Source organism: Actinia tenebrosa, unplaced genomic scaffold (assembly GCF_029948245.1).
Source record: "Actinia tenebrosa isolate PJP-AT-01 unplaced genomic scaffold, QUT_ActTen_1.0 PGA_scaffold16__25_contigs__length_10494907, whole genome shotgun sequence".
Lineage (NCBI taxonomy): Eukaryota > Metazoa > Cnidaria > Anthozoa > Actiniaria > Actiniidae > Actinia > Actinia tenebrosa.
Genome location: NW_028292576.1, coordinates 3,236,851 through 3,260,960, shown reverse-complemented (window position 1 = coordinate 3,260,960; position 24,110 = coordinate 3,236,851). Strand labels below are relative to the sequence as shown.

Genomic DNA, 24,110 nt, shown 5'->3' with positions numbered 1-24,110 from the left:
CTCCTTATATATTTTAACCGACAAGTCTTTATGCCTAGGCTTATTAAAATTGTCCATTCTATACACCGCAAGCATAATTTATTACTACTATACTATATTCTAAACACGTATACTTTTAAAGGCCATACTCAATAGAGCAGGTGCATGTTACGTCATTGCCGCCATCTTGGTTGACGATAACATAGCATTCCTCGTTAGCTTTTCTTGTTAGATCAACCAAGATGGCGGCTGTTTCATTGTTATTCATATCTCAAGGGATTTTGATTTACATGGTTGCACACACTCTATAGCCTGTTGTTTTCTTCTATATCATAATGATGTCAATAGACCTTTTATGTATAGGACATTTGTCTCATGTCTGGTTTTGACCCACTTAAGTCATCTATTGCTATGCATACACGCGCCGCAGTAGAACGATTTTACTGAATCCCCTATACATTCATGCACAGAAAGTGAAAAGACAAACAAGCACGAAAGAAAACTATGGAATTAGTGTCTTCTGAAGGTTTATTTTCCCAAGCGACGAAAAATACCAATAATAAAAATATTATGGTTTTCTTGTGCACTTTCACGATTTTGTTGTTTAGTTGTTCGTATAGTTATTATGTTCTAATACATGTCATGATCAATTGCATTATGCTAAGGTTTCTCAGTTTAAAGTTCCAAGGGATCAAGGCAGCTCCCGTTGGCGGATAAACGCTCCAGTTAGCAAATTATATCATGGATAATAAAATTATCATCGATGATAGTGTGCACGCACTAAACCCGTGAACAATAAATAGTGCTAATTAGTACTAATTCATACCGAATATTTTGTTTTCTTTTGTTTAATCATAGTTTTATATTGTTTAAAGTTAGTATTTGTTTCACCTATGCATTTTTGGCACACACGATAGCAGAATTGCATATAATCTCGTGAATACTACGCTGTATCTTCTGAAAAGCTAATTCTCAACAACCGCTCTAAACAAGATGCCGCCTCCGGTTTTTCCAACGTTCTTCATTCTTGCTTACTTTGTTCTCCTCCAATTTTTGAAGCTTCGAGATGCCGGGAATGACTTCCCAGTTTTCCCGTTTCATCTTTTCAGTCAAATCTTCTTCGTCTTGATATGTATTATTCGCGTTTTGGACATGCGTAAAACAAATGATGTCATTGATCGACTTGGCCTTACAGGAATCGCAGAACCTAATGGAGGCCGTGACTATTACCATTACATTGCTAGCTTTCCCATTAAATTCTGGTATCTAACTGACGAGACACTTCAGACATTTGGTGAGGTCGTTGTGGACATGCGAATGTCAATAATATTGCACGACAGGACATACCGTCGCAACAGAGTCCGTCGCAGGATACGAGTTCAAAGATTGAATATTACAAACAGACTCCTCCTAGTGTTTATTTGGCTGAGAAGATATCTTAGAATGCAAACCCTGGCCATGATGTTTAAAGTGGACATTACATATGTAAGCAAAACAATACAAGAAATAGTTTCTCTTCTACTTGAGAAATATTCGCGACAAGTCGTTTGGCCAGCTTTAGCAAAGTGGAGAGGTTGGCTGGGGCACTGGAAAAAATTTCCGTCCTGTGTTGGGATAATTGATGCAACGACTCATCCAATATGGCGACCATCTCAACGACAGGCAATGTTTTATAGAGGCGACAAAAAGAAACACTTCATGTCAAGCCACATCATCGTTACTCCAGATGGGATGATAGTTCATTGTTCGGCTGCGTAAGTACTTACTACTGTTTTATTTTGGTAAACTTGGAAATGATATTTATTGCTGAAATATCATAAAAGTGAACGATTAAAAATTCGTCCGGTGGGTGTGAAGCCAGCCTATGCGTCCAGGTTTTGCTTTAGATTTATTACTGAGTTTTATATTCCCTACATTTCTAGATTCCCCGGACATCTCAACGACACTAATGGATTTAACATGATGCCAAGGATTGGTCCGCAGTGTGCTCTAGATCTACCTGCTGGCTGCCATATTATTTCTGACAACGGTTATCCTCCCCATCCTGCTCTGATTAAACCTAAAAGAAGAGCCCAAGTCAATGGAAACCCAAGACTACAGGAGATAAACAGGGAGCTCACTAGCTGTCGGATTAAAGTGGAACACGCCATAGGATTCTTTAAAACGTATCGCTGCATTTCTAGCTGAACGTTGGAGGCACCCTCGTGCTTTTCTCCCTATCGTTATACATTGCTGCGCTTCTTTGAGTAATCGGAGATTGCGTTTCTTACAAAATACGTATTAAACAACAGCTTCAATATATTGAAATACCGGTTTCAGTCATAAGTTGTAGTGGGTGAATTTTTTTTTTTTTTTTCCTTCTGATTCTCTCAAACTGAAACCCTCATTCACAAAGGGAACAATGTTTTTGAGTCTGCCACGATAAAAAAGTCAGTTCTGTTTTGCAAATGACCTTCATCATTAATACGCACTAAATATTTTGTAGTTTACGCTGTCTTGTTCTTGAAATAAAGGTTAAAAAATCCATTAGTCGTCTCCTTTATTTGACATAGAGGATATTACATGGGAGCGCGGAGATACGAACTATCTTCGAGTGTTGATGGTATATCTCACGAGTGAGCGCAGAGAACGACTGAGAGATATTCAACACGAGAAGATAAAATTTGTATCTCCAAGTGGTCATGTAATATTCTGTTTATTATATAGATATCGATGAGCGAAATACGAGGACTTATCCGGTGTCCTAAACTTTCGTACATTCTACACAGTGAAGATGTCATATCCGTCACATGTGAAGATATCATATCCGTCACATGTGAAGATATCATATCCGTCACATGTGAAGATATCATATCCGTCACATGAGAAGATATCATATCCGTCACATGTGAAGATATCATATCCGTCACATGAGAAGATATCATATCCGTCACATGTGAAGATATCATATCCGTCACGTGTGAAGATATCATATCCGTCACGTGTGAAGATATCATATCCGTCACATGAGAAGATATATATCCGTCACATGAGAAGATATCATATCCGTCACATGAGAAGATATCATATCCGTCACATGAGAAGATATCATATCCGTCACATGTGAAGATATCATATCCGTCACATGTGAAGATATCATATCCGTCACATGTGAAGATATCATATCCGTCACATGAGAAGATATCATATCCGTCACATGTGAAGATATCATATCCGTCACATGTGAAGATATCATATCCGTCACATGTGAAGATATCATATCCGTCACATGTGAAGATATCATATCCGTCACATGTGAAGATATCATATCCGTCACATGTGAAGATATCATATCCGTCACATGTGAAGATATCATATCCGTCACATGAGAAGATATCATATCCGTCACATGTGAAGATATCATATCCGTCACATGTGAAGATATCCCACATGTGAAATATATCCGTCACATGTGAAGATATCATATCCGTCACATGTGAAGATATCATATCCGTCACATGTGAAGATATCATATCCGTCACATGAGAAGATATCATATCCGTCACATGTGAAGGTATCATATCCGTCACATGAGAAGATATCATATCCGTCACATAAGAAGATATCATATCCGTCACATGTGAAGATATCATATCCGTCACATGAGAAGATATCATATCCGTCACATGAGAAGATATCATATCCGTCACATGTGAAGATATCATATCCGTCACATGTGAAGATATTATATCCGTCACATGAGAAGATATCATATCCGTCACATGTGAAGATATCATATCCGTCACATGTGAAGATATCATATCCGTCACATGTGAAGATATCATATCCGTCACATGATGAAGATATCATATCCGTCACATGTGAAGATATCATATCCGTCACATGAGAAGATATCATATCCGTCACATGAGAAGATATCATATCCGTCACATGTGAAGATATCATATCCGTCACATGAGAAGATATCATATCCGTCACATGTGAAGATATCATATCCGTCACATGTGAAGATATCATATCCGTCACATGTGAAGATATCATATCCGTCACATGTGAAGATATCATATCCGTCACATGTGAAGATATCATATCCGTCACATGTGAAGATATCATATCCGTCACATGATGAAGATATCATATCCGTCACATGTGAAGATATCATATCCGTCACATGTGAAGATATCATATCCGTCACATGTGAAGATATCATATCCGTCACATGTGAAGATATCATATCCGTCACATGTGAAGATATCATATCCGTCACATGTGAAGATATCATATCCGTCACATGTGAAGATATCATATCCGTCACATGTGAAGATATCATATCCGTCACATGTGAAGATATCATATCCGTCACATGTGAAGATATCATATCCGTCACATGTGAAGATATCATATCCGTCACATGTGAAGATATCATATCCGTCACATGTGAAGATATCATATCCGTCACATGTGAAGATATCATATCCGTCACATGTGAAGATATCATATCCGTCACATGTGAAGATATCATATCCGTCACATGTGAAGATATCATATCCGTCACATGTGAAGGTATCATATCCGTCACATGTGAAGATATCATATCCGTCACATGTGAAGATATCATATCCGTCACATGTGAAGATATCATATCCGTCACATGAGAAGATATCATATCCGTCACATGTGAAGATATCATATCCGTCACATGAGAAGATATCATATCCGTCACATGTGAAGATATCATATCCGTCACATGAGAAGATATCATATCCGTCACATGTGAAGATATCACTGTTGTCATGACTACCTTCATATTGCATAGATATCTATATATATATATATCCTTTGTCTCACTCGGGTAGGCGATAAGAGATAAAGACGTTGATATACCATTATTTAATTTACTCGCCAAACAATGGCTTTTGTTTCCTGAGCTCATTAAATTCTATCACGAACTTCACAAAGTGGGTCAAAACCAGACATGAGACATATGTCTTATACATAAAAGGTCTATTCGCGTCCATTTTGAATCATTTGTTAGTTTTAGTGTATAAAGCTGTTATTTTAATAGAAACTCTAAAGTGACATTTCTTAAGGCATGCCGGGTACTTTGGCTATCTCAAGAGGTCTTTTGAAATTGGGTAAAAGAAGTTGGAAGCAATTAAGCCGCGACACAAGTAGAGACCTTAAGGAGAGTAAAAAGGAAGCAATGTTCTCTTGAGCCGCTAAACGCCATCTGCCATCGATGTAGTCTTAACCTGATAATTGAAAGTGAGTAGACTTTTTTAGTGTTTAACTATCCTAGAATTTTAAGGGCGTTTTGTTTCACTTCGTTTTTTGTTTTCCTCGCTAGGTAAATTTTACTTTAAGTTACTTCGAGGCATCGCTATAGTAATAGAGAGTTTTGATATACAGCTTTAGAGAATCGCGTTTTTTCTTTCCGCTACTTGCAGTCATACTTTACCAATCACAATCTGAACCTTCCGCACTAGAGACTGAAAAATATTCGTTTGTTTATTTAATACTTGGAGATGATTCCTTATCTTTAACGATATTCTTTTAAGAATTCTGAATTTTTGAGATTCTTTTAAGAGCTTAAGAGCTTAAGGCAGATTAAGATTCCCGTTTTTCCTTCCCGCAAACGGCAAACGTGACTACGTTTTCATCGTTTCCTACATTTCACTTTACCTTTTGCAAACTTTCTCAACAAAGACAAGAATTCGTTTGTTTATCTACTACTTAGAGATTTTTGCGATTCCTTTTCACTAATTTAAAGAATTTTTTAATGGTCAACTGACGTTTCACGTTTGCCGTAAACGAGAATCTTAAACTCGTTTACGACAAACTTCAAACTTGCTTTGTTGACAGAGAAGGTTTTGCAAAAGGTGAATTCAAATAGGAAAATGATGAAAACGTTGATATGTCTGCCCTTTGCGGGAAGGAAAAAACGTGTTACTTAGTCTGTCCACCATAATAGCCTATCGACGCGTTTTGAAACGACGAAGGAATTAAGTAAACTAAAAAAATAAACTAAAATTCAATCGCATGTTGAATTGTGGCTTAAAATATTTACTGGATCGGAATAAATATATGTTTATAAAAATATAGACTTTAACACCTGGGTTCAAACCATTTCGTACTCATATGTTTTCATTTTCAGAGGGAAAAGTAAGTTGTTAAATACATCAATTCAACATGATTTTAGCAAACCTTCCCTATACTGCCTCTCGTTACTATTACTCTTGTCAAGTCTTGTTGTTTCTTACTAGTAAAGGTTTTCTTTTGTATGATCAGAATTAGAAAAATGGAGCTCGAAGTCGTCCTGATTGTGTTATGTGTTCTCGTGGTTATTACCAACATGGCGGTTATCTGTATGGTGGTGTTCATCAAGGAACTTAGAACTTTTACCAACTATTTCGTCTTATCTCTGGCTGTTTCTGATGTGTTAGTGGGAGGAATAATGTTGCCGTTGAACCATCCATGGGTTCCAAGTTCTGAAGTCACTGGACACGTGATAATGATAACCATGTTGTCTGGAGTTGGGAACATCTGTGCTGTTACATGGGACAGATATGTAGCGGTCATGGAGCCCTTTACCTATCGAACCAAGCTGAAAAGGTATTACAAGAAGATCCTGATCATACTATGGATCACAGCTATAACCTGTTCGTTAATCCCTTTAGCGTGGAAGGATGAGGATACATCTATTTATCATAAAGTATATTATGTGATGACTATATTAGGGTTCGTAATACTTCCATATTTGGCCATCATTATTGGGTATGTTCGTATATATGCACGTCTCAGGTACCACACGGCGCAACTGAAAAGTGAAGGCATCACACGTTCAAAGCGCGAAGGTGCACAAAGAGCATCACTGGAAGGCAAGACAGTCAAAGTCTTTGTTGTTGTAGTTGTTCTTTTTCTTCTAAGCTGGGTTCCAGTTATCTACATGACCATGGTCGACGGCGTCTTCCAGCAACCAAACCTCGTCCCCAGTCTGCTTCAGCGTTTTAATCTTCTGGTGCTTGCCGTGTCATCATTGGTCAATCCTTTACTTTATGGCTTCATGAAGAGGGATTTCAACGGTCAAATCAAACGCTGTTTATGCTGTCTGAAAACTACGCCTGCTGTCCATGCCTTAGCTATGGAAACGACTCCAGTAAGAGCATGCGCAGAAAATTCCGCATTTAATTAATTCCTCATTTCTTCGCCTTACTAAAATGCCTTGTGTAAATGAGTAAAAAGAAGTTAGCTGAATACATAAACTTTTAAAACACTGCAAGTCATAGAACCTCATCAGACAAAAGACTTAATCTTATCAGAACAACTGCAATTAATACTTTACGAGCAGGTTACTCAAAAATGAAAAAAAAACAAACATAATAAGTAAATTTAAGGAATAAAATAATAAAATAAAACACGTTAACAGCGCGTAGATACACAAAGTGCATCACTGGAAGGCAAGACAGTCAATAAAGTCTTTGTTGTTGTAATTGTTCTTTTTCTTCTTAGCTGGGTTCAAGTTATCTCCATGACCATGGTCAACTTATTTATTTATTTATTTAAAAACAAACCTTGTCCCCAGTCTGCTTAAGGGTTTTAATCTTCTGGTGCTTGCCGTGTCATCATTGGCCAATCCTTTACTTTATAGCTTCATTAAGAGAGGTTTCCACAGTCAAAACAAACGTTGTTTATGGTGTCTGAAAACTACGCCTGCTGTCCATACCTTAACTATGGAAACGACTCCAGTAAGAGCAAACACAGAAAAGACTGGCTTTCATTAATTAATCATTTCTTTGAACTACAAAAATCCGTTCATTGCGTTGTGCAAAGCATAAATCATTCAATTTATTGATATATATCTTTCAGTTTAGTTATATGTCCAAAAATGGCCTAGAATGACCCTTTTTCAAAATGGCATAATTTGCTCAATAAATCAAAAAAAGCCTAAAAACACCCAAAAACGAGAAAAACGATGGGCCATAGTCCATTCCTTTTGGCCCAAAATGGCCAAAAATGACGCGTGCGGATCGCCGAGTGGATCCGCATACTACTTTGACATTCCGATGACGAAATTTATCGCCAATGAGAGGACAGCAACAAAAAACTGATGTCTATTTGTTGTTGTTTTCATTATAATAACAAAATAAAACGATAAAACTTCTCATTCTTAGCGATCAAAACAACCATCGGATAGAGCGCGCACTCGTTGACGTCAGCTTTATCTGTCTATGCTCTTGATGATGATGAAAAATAACCAATCAGCGCGCGAGAAATTTGTAAGTTATTGTAAAATTGTTTTAAATCAAAGTTTGAAAAACCTTTGTTTGTTGTTGTTGTTGTTGTTATCGTTTGAGCAAGATTTTCGGTTCATCTTAATTTTTGGTTTTATTCGATCAAAACCATGGGCTATAGTCCATGCTTTCTACCCAAAAGCACCCATTTTTCAAGTTTTATAAATAATTCATATTTTTCAAAAAGGTGTGAAAATGGTCAAAAATCGATCAAAACCATGGGCTATATTCCATGCTTTTTGTTCAAAAACACCCATTTGTCAAGTTTTATAAATAATTCATATTTTTCAAAAAGGTGTGAAAATGGTCCAAAATCGATCAAAACCATTGGCTATAGTCCATGCTTTTTGCCCAAAAACACCCATTTTTCAAGTTTTAAAAATAATTCATATTTTTCAAAAAGGTGTGAAAATGGTCCAAAATCGATCAAAACCATTGGCTATAGTCCATGCTTTTTGCCCAAAAACACCCATTTTTCAAGTTTTAAAAATAATTCATATTTTTCAAAAAGGTGTGAAAATGGTCGAAAATCGATCAAAACCATGGACTATAGTCCATGCTTTTTGGCCAAAAACACCCATTTTTCAAGTTTTATTAATAATTCATATTTTTCAAAAAGGCATGAAAATGGTCGAAAATCGATCAAAACCATGGGCTACAGTCCATGCTTTTTGGACAAAAACTCCCATTTTTCGTGTATCATTAATAATTCATATTTTTCAAAAAGGTGTGAAAATGGTCCAAAATCGATCAAAACCATGGGCTATAGTCCATGCTTTTTGCCCAAAAACACCCATTTTTCGAGTTTTATAAATAATTCATATTTTTCAGAAAGGTATGAAAATAGTCGAAAATCGATCAAAACCATGGTCTATAGTCCATGCTTTTTGCCCAAAAACACCCATTTTTCAAGTTTTATAAATAATTCATATTTCTCCAAAAGGTGTGAAAATGGTCCAAAATCGATCAAAACCATAGGGTATACTCCATGGGTTTTGGCCAAAAACACCCATTTTTCAAGTTTTATAAATATATCATATTTCTCCAAAACATGTGAAAATGGTCCTAAATCGATCTAAACCATGGGCTATAGTCCATGCTTTTTCCCAAAAACACCCATTTCTCAAGTCATATAAATAATTCATATTTTTCCAAAAGGTGTGAAAATGGTCGAAAATCGATCAAAACCATGGGCTTTTTGGCCAAAAACTCCTATTTTTCAAGTTTTATAAATAATTCATATTTTTCAAATACGTGTGAAAATGGTCCAAAATCAATAACAACCATGGGCTATAGTCCATGCTTTTCGCCCAAAAACACCCATTTTTCAAGTTTTACAAAATAATGCTTATTTTCCCAAAAGGTGTGAAAATGGTCCAAGATCGATCAAAACCATGAGCTATAGTCCATGCTTTTCGCCCAAAAACACCCATTCTTCAAGTTTTATAAATAATACATAACTTTCCAAAAGGTGTGAAAATGGTCCAAAATCGATCAAAACCATAGGGTATACTCCATGGGTTTTGGCCAAAAACACCCATTTTTCAAGTTTTATAAATATATCATATTTCTCCAAAACATGTGAAAATGGTCCTAAATCGATCTAAACCATGGGCTATAGTCCATGCTTTTTCCCAAAAACACCCATTTCTCAAGTCATATAAATAATTCATATTTTTCCAAAAGGTGTGAAAATGTTCGAAAATCGATCAAAACCATGGGCTTTTTGGCCAAAAACTCCTATTTTTCAAGTTTTATAAATAATTCATATTTTTCAAATACGTGTGAAAATGGTCCAAAATCAATAACAACCATGGGCTATAGTCCATGCTTTTTGCCCGAAAACACCCATTTTTCAAGTTTTATAAATAATGCTTATTTTCCCAAAAGGTGTGAAAATGGTCCAAGATCGATCAAAACCATGGGCTATAGTCCATGCTTTTTGCCCAAAAACACCCATTCTTCAAGTTTTATAAATAATACATAACTTTCCAAAAGGTGTGAAAATGGTCGAAAATCGATCAAAACCATGGGCTATAGTCCATGCTTTTTGGCCAAAAACCACCATTTTTCAAGTTTTATAAATAATTCATATTTTTCAAAAACGCATGAAAATGGTCCAAAATAGATCAAAACCATTGGCTATAATCCATGCTTTTTGCCCAAAAACACTCATTTGTCAAGTTTTATAAATAATTCATATTTCTCCAAAAGGTGTGAAAATGGTCCAAAATCGATCAAAACCATGGGCTATATTCCATGCTTTTTGCCCAAAAACAACCATTTTTCAAGTTTTATAGATAATTCATATTTTTCAAAAAGGTGTGAAAATGGTCGAAAATAGATCAAAACCATTGGCTATAATCCATGCTTTTTGCCCAAAAACACCCATTTGTCAAGTTTTATAAATAATTCATATTTCTCCAAAAGGTGTGAAAATGGTCGAAAATCGATCAAAACCATGGGCTTTTTGGCCAAAAACTCCTATTTTTCAAGTTTTATAAATAATTCATATTTTTCAAATACGTGTGAAAATGGTCCAAAATCAATAACAACCATGGGCTATAGTCCATGCTTTTTGCCCAAAAACACCCATTTTTCAAGTTTTATAAATAATGCTTATTTTTCAAAAAGGTGTGAAAATGGTCCAAGATCGATCAAAACCATGAGCTATAGTCCATGCTTTTTGCCCAAAAACACCCATTCTTCAAGTTTTATAAATAATACATAACTTTCCAAAAGGTGTGAAAATGGTCGAAAATCGATCAAAACCATGGTCTATAGTCCATGCTTTTTGGCCAAAAACACCTATTTGTCAAGTTTTATAAATAATTCATATTTTTCAAAAAGGCATGAAAATGGTCCAAAATCGATCAAAACCATTGGCTATAGTCCATGCTTTTTGCCCAAAAACACCCATTCTTCAAGTTTTATAAGTAATACATAACTTTCCAAAAGGTGTGAAAATGGTCCAAAATCGATCAAAACCATGGGGTATAGTCCATGCTTTTTGGCCAAAAACCACCATTTGTCAAGTTTTATAAATAATTCATATTTTTCAAAAACGCATGAAAATGGTCCAAAATAGATCAAAACCATGGGCTATAATCCATGCTTTTTGCCCAAAAACACCCATTTGTCAAGTTTTATAAATAATTCATATTTCTCCAAAAGGTGTGAAAATGGTCCAAAATCGATCAAAACCATGGGCTATATTCCATGCTTTTTGCCCAAAAACAACCATTTTTCAAGTTTTATAGATAATTCATAGTTTTCAAAAAGGTGTGAAAATGGTCGAAAATAGATCAAAACCATTGGCTATAATCCATGCTTTTTGCCCAAAAACACCCATTTGTCAAGTTTTATAAATAATTCATATTTCTCCAAAAGGTGTGAAAATGGTCCAAAATCGATCAAAACCATGGACTTTTTGGCCAAAAACTCCTATTTTTCAAGTTTTATAAATAATTCATATTTTTCAAATACGTGTGAAAATGGTCCCAAATCAATAACAACCATGGGCTATAGTCCATGCTTTTTGCCCAAAAACACCCATTTTTCAAGTTTTATAAATAATGCTTATTTTTCCAAAAGGTGTGAAAATGGTCCAAGATCGATCAAAACCATGGGCTATAGTCCATGCTTTTTGCCCAAAAACACCCATTCTTCAAGTTTTATAAATAATACATAACTTTCCAAAAGGTGTGAAAATGGTCCAAAATCGATCAAAACCATGGGCTATAGTCCATACTTTTTGGCCAAAAACACCCATTTTTCAAGTTTTATAAATAATTCATATTTTTCAAAAACGCATGAAAATGGTCCAAAATTGATAAAAACCATGGGCTATAGTCCATGCTTTTTGCCCAAAAATACCCATTTTTCAAGTTTTAAAAATAATTGATATTTTTCAAAAAGGTGTGAAAATGGTACAAAATCGATTAAAACCATGGGGTATAGTCCATGGTTTTTGGCGAAAAACTCTCATTTTTCAAGTTTTATAAATAATTCATATTTTTCAAAAAGGTGTGAAAATGGTCCAAAATCGATCAAAACCATGGGCTATAGTCCATGCTTTTTGCCCAAAAACACCCATTTTTCAAGTTTTATAAATAATTCATATTTTTCAAAAACGCATGAAAATGGTCCAAAATAGATCAAAACCATTGGCTATAATCCATGCTTTTTGACCAAAAACACCCATTCTTCAAGTTCTATAAATAATACATAACTTTCCAAAAGGTGTGAAAATGGTCCAAAATCGATCAAAACCATGGGCTATAGTCCATGCTTTTTTGCCAAAAACACCTATTTGTCAAGTTTTATAAATAATTCATATTTTTCCAAAACGCATGAAAATGGTCGAAAATTGATAAAAACCATGTGCTATAGTCCGTGCTTTTTGCCCAAAAATATCAATTTTTCAAGTTTTAAAAATAATTCATTTTTCTCCAAAAGGCGTGAAAATGGTCGAAAATCGATCAAAACCATAAGGTATAGTCCATGCTATTTGCCCAAAAACACCCATTTGTCAAGTTTTATAAATAATTCATATTTTTCCAAAAAGTGTGAAAATGGTCGAAAATCGATCAAAACCATGGGCTATAGTTCATGCTTTTGGCCCAAAAACACCCATTTTTCAAGTTTTATAAATAATACATAACTTTCCAAAAGGTGTGAAAATGGTCGAAAATCGATCAAAACCATGGGCTATAGTCCATGCTTTTTGGCCAAAAACACCCATTTTTCAAGTTTTATAAATAATTCATATTTTTCAAAAACGCATGAAAATGGTCCAAAATCGATCAAAACCATGGGCTATAGTCCATGCTTTTTGCCCAAAAACACCCATTTGTCAAGTTTTATAAATAATTCATATTTCTCCAAAAGGTGTGAAAATGGTCCAAAATCGATCAAAACCATGGGCTATATTCCATGCTTTTTGCCCAAAAACAACCATTTTTCAAGTTTTATAGATAATTCATATTTTTCAAAAAGGTGTGAAAATGGTCGAAAATAGTTCAAAACCATTGGCTATAATCCATGCTTTTTGCCCAAAAACACCCATTTGTCAAGTTTTATAAATAATTCATATTTCTCCAAAAGGTGTGAAAATGGTCGAAAATCGATCAAAACCATGGGCTTTTTGGCCAAAAACTCATATTTTTCAAGTTTTATAAATAATTCATATTTCTCCAAAAGGTGTGAAAATGGTCCAAGATCGATCAAAACCATGGGCTATATTCCATGCTTTTTGGCCAAAACACCCATTTTTCAAGTTTTATAAATAATATATATTTTAAAAAGGTGTGAAAATGGTCGAAAATCGATCAAAACCATGGGCTATAGTCCATGCCTTTAGGCCAAAAACACCCATTTTTCAAGTTATATAAATAATTCATATTTTTCCAAAAGGTGTGAAAATGGTCCAAAGTCGATCAAAAACATGTGCTGTTTTGCCAAAAACACCCATTTGTCAAGTTTTATAAATAATTAATATTTTTCCAAAAGGTGTGAAAATGGTCGAAAATCGATCAAAACCATGGGCTATAGTCCATGCTTTTTGCCCAAAAACATCAATTTTTCAAGTTTTATAAGTAATTCATTTTTCTCCAAAAGGCGTGAAAATGGTCGAAAATCGATCAAAACCATAAGGTATAGTCCATGCTTTTTGCCCAAAAAAACCCATTTGTCAAGTTTTATAAATAATTCATATTTTTCAAAAACGCATGAAAATGGTCGAAAATCGATCAAAACCTATAGTCCATGCTTTTTCCCCAAAAACACCCATTTTTCGTGTATCATTAATAATTCATATTTTTCCAAAAGGTGTGAAAATGGTCGAAAATCGATCAAAACCATGGGCTATAGTCCATGCTTTTTGCCCAAAAACACCCATTTTTCAAGTTTTATAGATAATTCATATTTTTCCAAAAGGTGTGAAAATGGTCCAAAATCGATCAAAATCATGGGCTATAGTCCATGCTTTTTGCCCAAAAATTCACAGTTTTCAAGTTTTATAAAAAATTCATATTTTTCAAAAAGGTGTGAAAATGGTCGAAAATAGATCAAAACCATTGGCTATAATCCATGCTTTTTGCCCAAAAACACCCATTTTTCAAGTTTTATAAATAATTCATATTTCTCCAAAAGGTGTGAAAATGGTCGAAAATCGATCAAAACCATGGGCGTTTTGGCCAAAAACTCCTATTTTTCAAGTTTTATAAATAATTCATATTTTTCAAATACGTGTGAAAATGGTCCAAAATCAATAACAACCATGGGCTATAGTCCATGCTTTTTGCCCAAAAACACCCATTTTTCAAGTTTTATAAATAATGCTTATTTTTCAAAAAGGTGTGAAAATGGTCCAAGATCGATCAAAACCATGAGCTATAGTCCATGCTTTTTGCCCAAAAACACCCATTCTTCAAGTTTTATAAATAATACATAACTTTCCAAAAGGTGTGAAAATGGTCGAAAATCGATCAAAACCATGGGCTATAGTCCATGCTTTTTGGCCAAAAACACCCATTTTTCAAGTTTTATAAATAATTCATATTTTTCCAAAAAGGCATGAAAATGGTCCAAAATCGATCAAAACCATGGGCTATAGTCCATGCTTTTTGCCCAAAAACACCCATTTGTCGAGTTTTATAAATAATTCATATTTTTCCAAAAGGTGTGAAAATGGTCCAAAATCGATCAAAACCATGGGCTATATTCCATGCTTTTTGCCCAAAAACAACCATTTTTCAAGTTTTATAGATAATTCATATTTTTCAAAAAGGTGTGAAAATGGTGGAAAATAGGTCAAAACCATGGGCTATAGTCCATGCTTTTTGACCAAAAACACCCATTCTTCAAGTTTTATAAATAATACATAACTTTCCAAAAGGTGTGAAAATGGTCCAAAATCGATCAAAACCATGGGCTATAGTCCATGCTTTTTTGCCAAAAACACCTATTTGTCAAGTTTTATAAATAATTCATATTTTTCCAAAACGCATGAAAATGGTCGAAAATTGATAAAAACCATGTGCTATAGTCCGTGCTTTTTGCCCAAAAATATCAATTTTTCAAGTTTTAAAAATAATTCATTTTTCTCCAAAAGGCGTGAAAATGGTCGAAAATCGATCAAAACCATAAGGTATAGTCCATGCTATTTGCCCAAAAACACCCATTTGTCAAGTTTTATAAATAATTCATATTTTTCAAAAACGTATAAAAATGGTCGAAAATCGATCAAAACCTATAGTCCATGCTTTTTGCCCAAAAACACCCATTTTTCGTGTATCATTAATAATTCATATTTTTCCAAAAGGTGTGAAAATGGTCGAAAACCGATCAAAACCATGGGCTATAGTCCATGCTTTTGGCCCAAAAACACCCATTTTTCAAGTTTTATAGATAATTCATATTTTTCCAAAAGGTGTGAAAATGGTCCAAAATCGATCAAAATCATGGGCTATAGTCCATGCTTTTTGCCCAAAAATTCCCATTTTTCAAGTTTTATAAATAATTCATATTTTTCCAAAACGTGTGAAAATGGTCGAAAATCGATCAAAACCATGGGCTATAGTTCATGCTTTTGGCCCAAAAACACCCATTTTTCAAGTTTTATAAATAATACATAACTTTCCAAAAGGTGTGAAAATGGTCGAAAATCGATCAAAACCATGGGCTATAGTCCATGCTTTTTGGCCAAAAACACCCATTTTTCAAGTTTTATAAATAATTCATATTTTTCAAAAACGCATGAAAATGGTCCAAAATCGATCAAAACCATGGGCTATAGTCCATGCTTTTTGCCCAAAAACACCCATTTGTCAAGTTTTATAAATAATTCATATTTCTCCAAAAGGTGTGAAAATGGTCCAAAATCGATCAAAACCATGGGCTATATTCCATGCTTTTTGCCCAAAAACAACCATTTTTCAAGTTTTATAGATAATTCATATTTTTCAAAAAGGTGTGAAAATGGTCGAAAATAGATCAAAACCATTGGCTATAATCCATGCTTTTTGCCCAAAAACACCCATTTTTCAAGTTTTATAAATAATTCATATTTCTCCAAAAGGTGTGAAAATGGTCGAAAATCGATCAAAACCATGGGCTTTTTGGCCAAAAACTCCTATTTTTCAAGTTTTATAAATAATTCATATTTCTCCAAAAGGTTTTAAAATGGTCCAAGATCGATCAAAACCATGGGCTATATTCCATGCTTTTTGGCCAAAACACCCATTTTTCAAGTTTTATAAATAATATATATTTTAAAAAGGTGTGAAAATGGTCGAAAATCGATCAAAACCATGGGCTATAGTCCATGCCTTTAGGCCAAAAACACCCATTTTTCAAGTTATATAAATAATTCATATTTTTCCAAAAGGTGTGAAAATGGTCCAAAGTCGATCAAAAACATGTGCTGTTTTGCCAAAAACACCCATTTGTCAAGTTTTATAAATAATTCATATTTTTCCAAAAGGTGTGAAAATGGTCGAAAATCGATCAAAACCATGGGCTATAGTCCATGCTTTTTGCCCAAAAACATCAATTTTTCAAGTTTTATAAGTAATTCATTTTTCTCCAAAAGGCGTGAAAATGGTCGAAAATCGATCAAAACCATAAGGTATAGTCCATGCTTTTTGCCCAAAAAAACCCATTTGTCAAGTTTTATAAATAATTCATATTTTTCAAAAACGCATGAAAATGGTCGAAAATCGATCAAAACCTATAGTCCATGCTTTTTTCCCAAAAACACCCATTTTTCGTGTATCATTAATAATTCATATTTTTCCAAAAGGTGTGAAAATGGTCGAAAATCGATCAAAACCATGGGCTATAGTCCATGCTTTTTGCCCAAAAACACCCATTTTTCAAGTTTTATAAATAATTCATATTTTTCCAAAAGGTGTGAAAATGGTCCAAAATCGATCAAAATCATGGGCTATAGTCCATGCTTTTTGCCCAAAAATTCACAGTTTTCAAGTTTTATAAAAAATTCATATTTTTCAAAAAGGTGTGAAAATGGTCGAAAATAGATCAAAACCATTGGCTATAATCCATGCTTTTTGCCCAAAAACACCCATTTGTCAAGTTTTATAAAAAATTCATATTTCTCCAAAAGGTGTGAAAATGGTCGAAAATCGATCAAAACCATGGGCTTTTTGGCCAAAAACTCCTATTTTTCAAGTTTTATAAATAATTCCTATTTTTCAAATACGTGTGAAAATGGTCCAAAATCAATAACAACCATGGGCTATAGTCCATGCTTTTTGCCCAAAAACACCCATTTTTCAAGTTTTATAAATAATGCTTATTTTTCAAAAAGGTGTGAAAATGGTCCAAGATCGATCAAAACCATGAGCTATAGTCCATGCTTTTTGCCCAAAAACACCCATTCTTCAAGTTTTATAAATAATACATAACTTTCCAAAAGGTGTGAAAATGGTCGAAAATCGATCAAAACCATGGGCTATAGTTCATGCTTTTTGGCCAAAAACACCCATTTTTCAAGTTTTATAAATAATTCATATTTTTCCAAAAAGGCATGAAAATGGTCCAAAATCGATCAAAACCATGGGCTATAGTCCATGCTTTTTGCCCAAAAACACCCATTTGTCGAGTTTTATAGATAATTCATATTTTTCCAAAAGGTGTGAAAATGGTCCAAAATCGATCAAAACCATGGGCTATATTCCATGCTTTTTGCCCAAAAACAACCATTTTTCAAGTTTTATAGATAATTCATATTTTTCAAAAAGGTGTGAAAATGGTGGAAAATAGGTCAAAACCATTGGCTATAATCCATGCTTTTTGCCCAAAAACACCCATTTGTCAAGTTTTATAAATAATTCATATTTCTCCAAAAGGTGTGAAAATGGTCGAAAATCGATCAAAACCATCGGCTTTTTGGCCAAAAACTCTTATTTTTCAAGTTTTATAAATAATTCATATTTCTCCAAAAGGTGTGAAAATGGTCCAAGATCGATCAAAACCATGGGCTATATTCCATGCTTTTTGGCCAAAACACCCATTTTTCAAGTTTTATAAATAATATATATTTTAAAAAGGTGTGAAAATGGTCGAAAATCGATCAAAACCATGGGCTATAGTCCATGCCTTTAGGCCAAAAACACCCATTTTTCAAGTTATATAAATAATTCATATTTTTCCAAAAGGTGTGAAAATGGTCCAAAGTCGATCAAAAACATGTGCTGTTTTGCCAAAAACACCCATTTGTCAAGTTTTATAAATAATTCATATTTTTCCAAAAGGTGTGAAAATGGTCGAAAATCGATCAAAACCATGGGCTATAGTCCATGCTTTTTGCCCAAAAACATCAATTTTTCAAGTTTTATAAGTAATTCATTTTTCTCCAAAAGGCGTGAAAATGGTCGAAAATCGATCAAAACCATAAGGTATAGTCCATGCTTTTTGCCCAAAAACACCCATTTGTCAAGTTTTATAAATAATTCATATTTTTCAAAAACGCATGAAAATGGTCCAAAATAGATCAAAACCATTGGCTATAATCCATGCTTTTTGCCCAAAAACACCCATTTTTCGTGTATCATTAATAATTCATATTTTTCCAAAAGGTGTGAAAATGGTCGAAAATCGATCAAAACCATGGGCTATAGTCCATGCTTTTGGCCAAAAAATACCCATTTTTCAAGTTTTATAGATAATTCATATTTTTCCAAAAGGTGTGAAAATGGTCCAAAATCGATCAAAATCATGGGCTATAGTCCATGCTTTTTGCCCAAAAATTCCCAGTTTTCAAGTTTTATAAAAAATTCATATTTTTCAAAAAGGTGTGAAAATGGTTCAAAATCGATCAAAACCATGGGCTATAGTCCATGCTTTTTGCCCAAAAACACCCATTTTTCAAGTTTTATAAATAATTCATATTTTTCAAAAACGCATGAAAATGGTCCAAAATAGATCAAAACCATTGGCTATAATCCATGCTTTTTGCCCAAAAACACCAATTTTTCAAGTTTTATAGATAATTCATATTTTTCCAAAAGGTGTGAAAATGGTCCTAAATCGATCAAAACCATTGGCTATATTCCATGCTTTTTGCCCAAAAACAACCATTTTTCAAGTTTTATAGATAATTCATATTTTTAAAAAAGGTGTGAAAATGGTCGAAAATAGATCAAAACCATTGGCTATAATCCATGCTTTTTGCCCAAAAACACCCATTTGTCAAGTTTTATAAAAAATTCATATTTCTCCAAAAGGTGTGAAAATGGTCGAAAATCGATCAAAACCATGGGCTTTTTGGCCAAAAACTCCTATTTTTCAAGTTTTATAAATAATTCATATTTTTCAAATACGTGTGAAAATGGTCCAAAATCAATAACAACCATGGGCTATAGTCCATGCGTTTTGCCCAAAAACACCCATTTTTCAAGTTTTATAAATAATGCTTATTTTTTAAAGATGTTAAGATGGTCCAACATCGATCAAAACCATGGGCTATAGTCCATGCTTTTTGCCCAAAAACACCCATTCTTCAAGTTTTATAAATAATACATAACTTTCCAAAAGGTGTGAAAATGGTCGAAAATCGATCAAAACCATGGGCTATAGTCCATGCTTTTTGGCCAAAAACACCCATTTTTCAAGTTTTATAAATAATTCATATTTTTCAAAAACGCATGAAAATGGTCCAAAATCGAGCAAAACCATGGGCTATAGTCCATGCTTTTTGCCCAAAAATACCCATTTTTCAAGTTTTATAAATAATTCATATTTTTCAAAAAGGTGTAAAAATGGTCCAAAATCGATCAAAACCATGGGGTATAGTCCATGGTTTTTGGCGAAAAACTCTCATTTTTCAAGTTTTATAAATAATTCATATTTTTCAAAAAGGTGTGAAAATGGTACAAAATCGATCAAAACCATGATCTATAGTCCATGCTTTTTGCCCAAAAATCACCATTTTTTAAGTTTTATAAATAATTCATATTTTTCAAAAAGGTGTGAAAATGGTCGAAAATAGATCAAAACCATTGGCTATAATCCATGCTTTTTGCCCAAAAACACCCGTTTGTCAAGTTTTATAAATAATTCATATTTCTCCAAAAGGTGTGAAAATGGTCCAAAATCGATCAAAACCATGGGCTATATTCCATGCTTTTTGCCCAAAACACCCATTTGTCAAGTTTTATAAATAATATATATTTTAAAAAGGTGTGAAAATGGTCGAAAATCGATCAAAACCATGGGCTATAGTCCATGCTTTTTGGCCAAAAACACCCATTTTTCAAGTTTTATAAATAATTCATATTTTTCCAAAAGGTGTGAAAATGGTCCAAAGTCGATCAAAAACATGTGCAGTTTTGCCAAAAACACCCATTTGTCAAGTTTTATAAATAATTCATATTTTTCAAAAAGGTGTGAAAATGGTCCAAAATCGATCTAAACCATGGGCTATAGTCCATGCTTTTTGCCCAAAAACATATATTTTTCAAGTTTTATAAGTAATTCATTTTTCTCCAAAAGGCGTTAAAATGGTCGAAAATCGATCAAAACCATAAGGTATAGTCCATGCTTTTTGCCCAAAAACACCCATTTGTCAAGTTTTATAAATAATTCATATTTTTCAAAAAGGTATAAAAATGGTCGAAAATCCATCAAAACCTATAGTCCATGCTTTTTGCCCAAAAACACCCATTTTTCAAGTTTTATAGATAATTCATATTTTTCCAAAAGGTGTGAAAATGGTCGAAAATCGATCAAAATCATGGGCTATAGTCCATGCTTTTTGCCCAAAAATTCCCAGTTTTCAAGTTTTATAAAAAATTCATATTTTTCAAAAAGGTGTGAAAATGGTCGAAAATCGATCAAAACCATGGGCTATAGTCCATGCTTTTGGTCTAAAAACACCCATTTGTAAAGTTTTATAAATAATTCATATTTTTCCAAAAGGTGTGAAAATGGTCGAAAATCGATCAAAATCATGGGCTATAGTCCATGCTTTTTGGCCAAAAACACCCATTTTTCAAGTTTTATAGATAATTCATATTTTTCCAAAAGGTGTTAAAATGGTCCAAAATCGATCAAAACCATAGGCTTTAGTCCATCCTTTTTGCCCAAAAATTTCCAGTTTTCAAGTTTTATAAGTAATTCATATTTTTCAAAAAGGTGTGAAAATGGTCCAAAATTGATCAAAACCATGGGCTATAGTCCGTGGTTTTTGGCCAAAAACTACCATTTTTCAAGTTTTATAAATAATTCATATTTTTCAAAAAGGTGTGAAAATGGTCGAAAATCGATCAAAAGCATGGTCTATAGTCCATGCTTTTTGGCCAAAAACACCCATTTTTCAAGTTTTATAAATAATTCATATTTTTCCAAAAAGTGTGAAAATGGTCGAAAATCGATCAAAAGCATGGGCCTTTTGGCCCAAAACACCCATTTGTCAAGTTTTATAAATAATTAATATTTTTCAAAAAGGTGTGAAAATGTTAGAAAGTCGATCAAAACCATGGGCTATAGTCCATGGATTTTGGACAAAAACTCCCATTATTCAAGTTTTATAAATAATTCAAATTTTTCAAAAAGGTGTGAAAATGGTCCAAAATCGATCAAAACCATAGGCTATAGTCCATGCTTTTTGGCCAAAAACTACCATTTTTCAAGTTTTATAAATAATTCATATTTTTCAAAAGGTGTGAATATGGTCGAAAATCAATCAAAACCATGGGCTATAGTCCATGGTTTTTGGACAAAAACTCCCATTTTTCTTGTATCATTAATAGTTCATATTTTTCCAAAAGGTGTGAAAATGGTCCAAAATCGATCAAAAGCATGGGCTATAGTCCATGCTTTTTGCCCAAAAACACCCATTTGTCAAGTTTTATAAGTAATTCATATTTTTCAAAAAGTAGTGAAAATGGTAGAAAATCGATCAAAACCATGGGCTATAGTCCATGCTTTTTGGCCAAAAACACCCATTTGTCAAGTTTTATAAATAATTCATATTTTTCCAAAAGGTGTGAAAATGGTCCAAAATCGATCAAAACCATGGGCTATAGTAGCAGCAGTAAGGGGGACTCGCGAAATCCAAAACGCTAAGCTCCGATATTCGCGGGCATTACAGGCGTCAAAGGCCCCTCCGAAAACACGCGTCCCCCGCGGGAATTACCCGTGCGCAGGTATTTGGGTAGCGCGAAAGTGCCTTTAATTGAGGATAAGTTGCCCTTAAATATATAATGAGTGGTAAGCTTGTTTGTCCAAAATGTAAGAAAGGTTACACGAAAGGTGGTCTAATTTCCCACTTGCGTAGGAAAGTCCCATGCGATATGAAAGTGACGTGTATGATGACGCATGAGTTTTCTAATGACAACGAGGAATACATAAGGAAACTGCAGGGGAAGCCCAATGGAATGGTTCCTAAATTCGTTTTAAGTTGCTCCTGCGGGAGGGAATTTAAGAGGGAACAGCATTTAAAATCCCATCAAATATCTTGTAGGGTCACGAACGGTGGTTAAAATATTCCTTAGATATAGATGGACGCCATCAAAAGCATTCAGAACAAAACTGTGCGCAAGCTCAGAACCCGGGTGTTGGACAACTTGGACGCCGACTTTGCCTTCACGACATTTATGGAGGGAGATACAGATGAAACTATGAATTACGAAAGGGCCGAAAAGATAATCAACGTAATGCCCGAAGGTAATTACCGCCTGGAGTTGACGTTTATAAAGTACTTGGATGGCGAATGGGTGATAGAAAAGGGCCGTAATCCAATACGGGCGTCTGGTAAGCAGAACCTGTTCGTTTTAAACAAGCACACCCGTCCGGGAGCACTTGAGGGAATAGACATGTTGTTCTACGAGGTCGCTTACCCGGTTACCGTAGTCATTTACGGCGCGTATGAAATTGAGGAGCCGGACGTTAAGAAGTTAAAACCAATGCGGCATCCGGGTAACTGCGTCGGGAAGTTGGTAAGGAAATTCTTTGAGGATTCCTCTCGTGGTGGTAAGCTTACCTTAAAGAGAAAAGAAGCCATCAGGAAATGAGAGCATGCCACGCGTAGGGCCGGAGCCACCATAGACAACATTAAGAAGTCAGAAACCGCGTTAGAAAGGCGCATACACGTCAAGGACATCACGGACGGGTTTATTTACCCCGGGACCCATAAATACGGCGGCAGAGGTGCTCCTATAGTCATCTACCAGCATAACGGACACGCTTGGCGAGAACTTCGGTTCCCTAAGAAGAAAGAGACTAAGGTCTATGAAACTTCCCCATTGGTAGACTTAATCCATGAGAACTCCGTTTGGCTGATGGATTCGGAAGGAAGTCAGTTTATGACGCAAGACGGTACTCTTTACCGGCCCAAGATTGAACACCAACGCATCCAAAGCGCCTGCGAAACCCTTGGGGAAGACTTCTCAGATGAAGTGCTCAGCTCTCGTAGCTTGGACTTCTTAGCTGCCAAAAAGAGAAACGGCTGGAAACCTACCCCAAAAGAGTTCAAAGATATCTCCAAAGCGTGCGTAGAACACGGTCATGGAGGTCTTTGGAATATGGAGTACGACGAAGACGAATACGTCTCCTTAGACATGAAGCATTGCTACCCCGCCAGCTTCAAAGGTCTTGGCGATTGTAAGGAATATTACGACCGTTACGGGCATCCAGACTCGCAGTTCTTTCGCGTGGCTTTAGACGGCACCTACGACGCGCCAGCTACGGGGTTCGTCAGATTAACGTCTTGGAAGTTGGCTAAAGACTTGCACCCCATAATTTACGCTTGGTATGGTAAGCATTTGCAGGAGAAGGAATGGATACCCGTACCGTTGTTAAAGTTCCTCGAAGAAC

General features: G+C 34.7%; 2 protein-coding genes across 5 annotated transcripts in view; both read left to right on the top strand.

The window, feature by feature from the left end:
- The window catches only part of LOC116295288 (adenosine receptor A3-like), a 36,329-nt gene extending 28,860 nt beyond the window's left edge, over positions 1-7,469 (top strand). For 3 of the 4 annotated variants that reach the window (XM_089031176.1, XM_089031177.1, XM_089031178.1), the window contains exon 3: positions 6,268-7,469. In XM_089031176.1, the coding sequence (XP_088887302.1) occupies positions 6,278-7,171 (894 nt within the window). In that variant the 5' untranslated portion in view covers positions 6,268-6,277 and the 3' untranslated portion in view covers positions 7,172-7,469. Of the gene's footprint in view, positions 1-4,475; positions 5,245-6,267 lie in introns of those variants that run through there. The other variant, XM_089031179.1, reaches the window with a different exon arrangement.
- LOC116304842 (uncharacterized) lies at positions 876-2,329 on the top strand. Its single transcript, XM_031714632.2, has 2 exons — positions 876-1,733; positions 1,902-2,329. Exons 1-2 carry the CDS (start codon positions 973-975, stop codon positions 2,164-2,166), a joined length of 1,026 nt encoding a protein of 341 aa, XP_031570492.2. The 5' UTR covers positions 876-972; the 3' UTR covers positions 2,167-2,329.
- Positions 7,470-24,110: the final 16,641 nt, after the last annotated feature.

Bases quoted from the DNA above. Each gene is read 5' to 3' on its own strand.
- LOC116304842 (XM_031714632.2), top strand. From the start codon at position 973: ATGCCGCCTCCGGTTTTTCCAACGTTCTTCATTCTTGCTTACTTTGTT. The intron at 1,734-1,901 runs GTAAGTACTTAC...CTACATTTCTAG, and splicing joins ATAGTTCATTGTTCGGCTGC to ATTCCCCGGACATCTCAACG.